Below are 5214 nucleotides of genomic sequence, written 5' to 3'. Positions count from 1 at the left end.
TGAGTTGGGGGGGGGGGGGGGGGTGAGACATCTGTTGCCTGCCACATACAATGTTTTAACACCCCTCTCTGGGCAGGTTAATAAAAACTCCTAGCTCCAATGGAGCAACATTCAGCATATTTATTTCAGATAATTTTTGTACAAGTCATTCTGAATTGAGAAAGCTGGTCAGATGTCCAGTGAAACGTCTTCAAGAAATATACAGCAAGTCCAGTTGTCTTGACTTATTTTTTACAGATATACCATGACCTGGGTGAATGAGAACCTTCACAGACTTAAATCAAGAAGGGCTCAACTTAGGATAACAATTCCTCTGATGCACAACTGCAGTACAAATAAAAGTGCCTCTATTGAACTGCGTTTTTCACCCATTGCCTAACCAAAAACCTATATTTATTTTAAATAGACAATGAATAGCAAGAGATTAACTTACGGTATTGAGACTATCTGCAGCATAGCAGTAAATCACTGAAGAAAATAATGAGTCACCAGCCTCCAGAGAACAGATGCATGTGAATAAAAATAACATAATACTGTCCAAAATAGTAAAATAACAGCTCCATAATAAGAAAAGTTTATTGAGGTTAAATAAAGTACTGTACATAAATTAAATAATACTTCTTGATTTAATCTGAACTAGGAAATGCACAAGTTCTGGGCAAAACCTGAAGCATATAAAAATGTCAAGCTTCATAAAACACAAAATGACCATACTACTAGTTGAAAACCTCCTGTAAGACTCAACAAGCAGCAGTCAAACTCACATTTCATGGCTGTGATTGTAAAAAATTGTGGGTTACGCTAGAGAATACTGGTGAATAAACTGGCAGTGTGTACAGTGTATCTGCAGGATGGAGCTGCTATCTCCACTGAGGAAATGATCCAACATGTGTATATCATATAAAAAGCTTGTAGGTCATGAGAATACATGCAGGGAGGTTTATGAAGACAACCGTTCTAATGTCTTTAAGATTAAAACCACACCTTAATTTAACCTCTTTATTGATTAGTGTCACTTTATTATTCTCTGCGGCAGTTTATTTATTTTTTCAGCTACACAGATTCAGGATCAATAAAATACACACACAATTGTAAATCCTGCTGAGTTTGGACCTTTGCATACAGCATCTGTAGATTTATTTTTTTCTGCTTCAATAGTTTCCTCATATATCAGAAAGTGAACTTTGGCCATCCTCCCACTGAGCATTTTGATCACCTAGCTAGGACTATGTCACACAAAGATATTTCTATAAAAAGTTTATGCCAGGACATATTATTCACAGCAACACACAGCTGCCTTAGGCCACAATGCTTATTTCCTGGTATTCTCAGATTTTTTATTTTAATAAATTAGTGAAAGAACTACAAGAAACATGTTCTAAGAGAAATATGCAGGGTTTCACTTCTGATCTCCTTCTTAATATACCTGGTGTACGGCTGTCATGGGCTTTAACACTTTCTGAGTTACAGACAAGCATACAGCAAATAAAGTCAGAGTAAATCCTTTTAAAGGATTAGTGCACTCTAAATGCATTAACCAACTCCCTATTCCCCCCAAATTATGAGCAAGTTTGTAATAATTTATAACACAGTTTTTGAAATGGAGAAATGGGAAACTGGACTCACAGTAAGGATCTCCAAGAAGTATATTACTAATTATAATAATACTAATCACACTTCACGTGCCCTTAGCCAGGGGCCCAACTGTAACCATATAAGCCTTGCTCATCTTTTGTGGTAAGGTCCGTCTATGCCTCTTCATTTCAAAGTGGCTCTCCATCTATACTGTCCTCAGCGCCACAAGAGCGAGCTTGGAGCAGTGGATACTTTACAACACACACAGGGACAATGGGGAACAAAAGTAGCCACCCTCCAGAAGGAAGGACAGTGTCAGCATTAATTCAGAGATGATTTGAGGATCTACAGAGTTTAGTGTTATTAAAGAAACTAGAAACAAACCATAAAACAATTTGGTGTGTATTTAGGTTTGTAAAGCAATAGTTATAGGCGTTATGTAGACATTACTTTCCTTTTGCACTCCTAAAGGAAATATAAGAGTGTGCAATCATCATTTACTTAATTGTTTACTGATGTACTTTCATGATCTTAAAGCAGACCCTGCTCTTCAGTGACAAGGTCCACTTGTTCAAACTGCTCCTCTTCCTACAATGCAGTGCATTAACAACAAATGTTATTCAGTTAGGGTTTAGATGTATTTTAGGAATATAATGGCTTTCTAAAAACATTGTTTGAAAATATTTATACATATTTAGGGTGAACTGTAAGCATAATTAGGTGGAATAAATGTCATGTCAAGGGCTCCTTGACACTTGGTGATCTATAAAAAGTACCCTGCAAACATTACATTTTGTGGACAGTTATGTGCTATATAAAGTTGGAAAATTCCCAAGTACAGCACCAACATCAACTTACCAATTCTTGCCCATCCTGTAACAGTGGCAGAAATGTGGCTTCCAAAATGTTGATCTGGTCTTTACTAAGTTTCTGCCACAATCCTATTAGCAGAATTATCAGCTGTGTTGCACTTTTCAGCTTTGTGAAAGCCCGGAACAGGCTGATCTGTAGTTCTTCAGTTGCATCTGCTATACTAATAACCTGTAAGATATACAGAACCATGCATCAAGATTAACTATGTGTTTAGACATATACAAACTATTTTGAGTATTATTTTGGTCTATTGTATTTTAACATATCTGTTATAAAATGACTAAGCAACAAGATGTTCTGTGTGTATTATATATATACATACATTTACCATCTGGCAACAGCCAATACACAATGAAAAAAATAATGAAATACTTTCTTCTACGTGTATAGTAAGATGAAGTCTTTCAGTGTGCTGCACCCTACACGCAGAACTTTTACCAGGCTATGGACATATATAAATATTTACATCTTCATAACAAACAGTAAAAAAATTTTAAAGCAAGCTCTAACTAACGTCTGCAGCTGCAGGCACTACAGCTCAATCCATTCTCAAAGTTTACAGCAAAAAGCACTTTTATTTCTAATGTAATACTTCTAATCTCTAAAGTAGACACAGAGAAGGTGCACTAGGAAAGAAGAGCCAACTTAAAATGACTTCACTGCTTCTTTTGTGGACCCTGAGAATGAATTGTTCCACAGGGCAGCTACAGGTCATTGGGGGTTTGTTTTAAAGCTTATTCTGCTATTTACTCATTGTTAATAATGTGTTTATATTTTATTGTTCATAGCCTAGAGTTTTTTCTTAAAAATAAGAATGAAAAAAAAGAGTAAATAATATAAAAATATAGAGTTAATAACAACTTATTATAGCTAAACAGTGCTTCTCTCACTGTACCTAGGTCTCAACCTGCATTTTTAAGTCTGCAATTCTTGATAAAATAGCTCTTTGGTGCTTTGCATTTTCTCAAATCTGCATTTCTTCAAGCAGAAAGGTTTCTCTAGACAATCCAGCATTTTTCGGAAATTCCAGATTTTAAGCCAACTTATAACTTTATCCAGAAAAAAGACAGTAATCAGCTAGAGATCTGTGGTAATATTTAGATGACTTTACACAATGGGGTTGATTTACTAAAGGCAAATAGGCTGTTTACATTGCAAGGGAATTTGAACCTTTCAGGGGAAGTCTCCCTTACCTGCTGGTGAAATTTCACTTTGTAAAGAATACCCAATCACATGCAAGGAAAATTGCTTGTACATGATTGGGTGATGGAAGGTATCAGAGCTTCATCACATTCTCTAAACTTAAGGGAAATTCCCCTGAAAAACGCAAACTCCCTTGCAATGTGAAGAGCCCGTTTGACTTTCGTAAATCAACCCCAATATGTCATTTTTTTTTATAAATATGGCAGTCATTTCATTTAGATTTCCTAAATGTATTTTTATGGCAATTTTTTTTATCAGTTATTGCAGCATAGAAGCATAAAACTTCAGGGCTAAGAAATGTGAGATGGGTTAGTGGTGAGGTCCCGTGGACACTTTCCTATCAGCTATCCAAAACAGACTATAGAGCCGCAAAAGAGCTCAAAGCTGTTTGGCTGTGTTCATCATGCTATATGTCTTACCCTTAAAACACAAAAATAGCTCTAAGTGCTCTAAAAACCAAGAGGCACTTTTATGCAGCTGGATGCCGGGGTGAAAAAATTATGTTTAGCATGTAGCTATGTCATGAGGTCATGCAAATGCGGGGATACAAAAGAATTTGATTGCATAATTACAAAAACAATGCCTTCAAGGAATTATATGTCTGCAACATCAGTAAATGATGTAAGAAGATATTAATACGGCATCCATAACAATGTTGTAAAACTATTTTTAGCCCTATTGAAGGTAATAAAGAAGATTCCTTGCTGTAACCTTATAAGATAAGAATAAACAAGCTCAATCTCAAGTCTTGGCAAATAAATATTTCCAGTGTGTGAGGTCAGGCCTGCTTTTTTAAAGCAAAGTGATTAGTCACCCTATTAATATAAGGCATGCAGATGTTACATGCCCCTGTGAACCTTTGACAAGTTCTAAGGATAACATGGGGTTTATATTGGGTACCGATAACTACCACAGAGAAACTTGATCCAAGACCTTCAGAGGAAACAAGTATTGGCCACACTTGATTTTTCTGATGTTTGTCTATTGTCCTTTGCCATTAGTGGAGCAGTAACTGCAACAAGACTCAAAGCCATGTATGTTTGTAGAATAAACATATGCGGATGCACACATTTATTGACTAATAAAAATATATTTAGGTGGTCTAATCATTTGTCTATGGATGTGTTGGGAAATAATAAATATAAAAGTTAATTTAATATGTTTCGAAGGGATTCAACAATACCTATAAATAATAATATTGATTATTTATTAAATTTAAATTGGAAACTTTCCCGAACTACCATGTTGTAAGATGTATATTGTTAACCAGTTGTGTCTGTAACAAAATGAATTGCATTTTGTTTTGTGGACAAGGCACCTCTTATAGGGTCCACCCAATTTTATTTTCTGATGCATGTGCTCCAAGATGGAGACTCTCATAGTCTGAGAGATGCCTTGGCGCGGCTGTGCGGCTTTCACATTTTCTGCAGAAGACGTGTATCCAAACCTCTATTTTTAACCCTAGTGGTGAGACAAGTTTTTTTACATGCTAGCTTGTGAGTGTGCCAGGAAAATGTTTTGCTGTATTTCTTTCTCTCTCTCTCTCAATTCTCTCTCTCTCTC

At 35.9% G+C, this 5214-nt stretch overlaps 1 protein-coding gene across 1 annotated transcript in view; it reads right to left on the bottom strand.

The window, feature by feature from the left end:
- BBS9 (Bardet-Biedl syndrome 9) overlaps positions 1 to 5214 on the bottom strand; it is a 248417-nt gene that overhangs the window by 42070 nt on the left and 201133 nt on the right. Inside the window, exon 21 of the mRNA XM_018571278.1 lies at positions 2434 to 2616. Coding sequence (XP_018426780.1) covers positions 2434 to 2616 — 183 coding nt within the window. The remainder of the gene's footprint in view (positions 1 to 2433; positions 2617 to 5214) is intronic.

The sequence above is a fragment of the Nanorana parkeri genome, unplaced genomic scaffold (genome assembly GCF_000935625.1).
Source record: "Nanorana parkeri isolate BGI_ZX_2015 unplaced genomic scaffold, ASM93562v1 scaffold41, whole genome shotgun sequence".
Taxonomy (NCBI): Eukaryota; Metazoa; Chordata; class Amphibia; order Anura; family Dicroglossidae; genus Nanorana; species Nanorana parkeri.
This window is presented reverse-complemented; position numbering and strand designations above follow the sequence as displayed.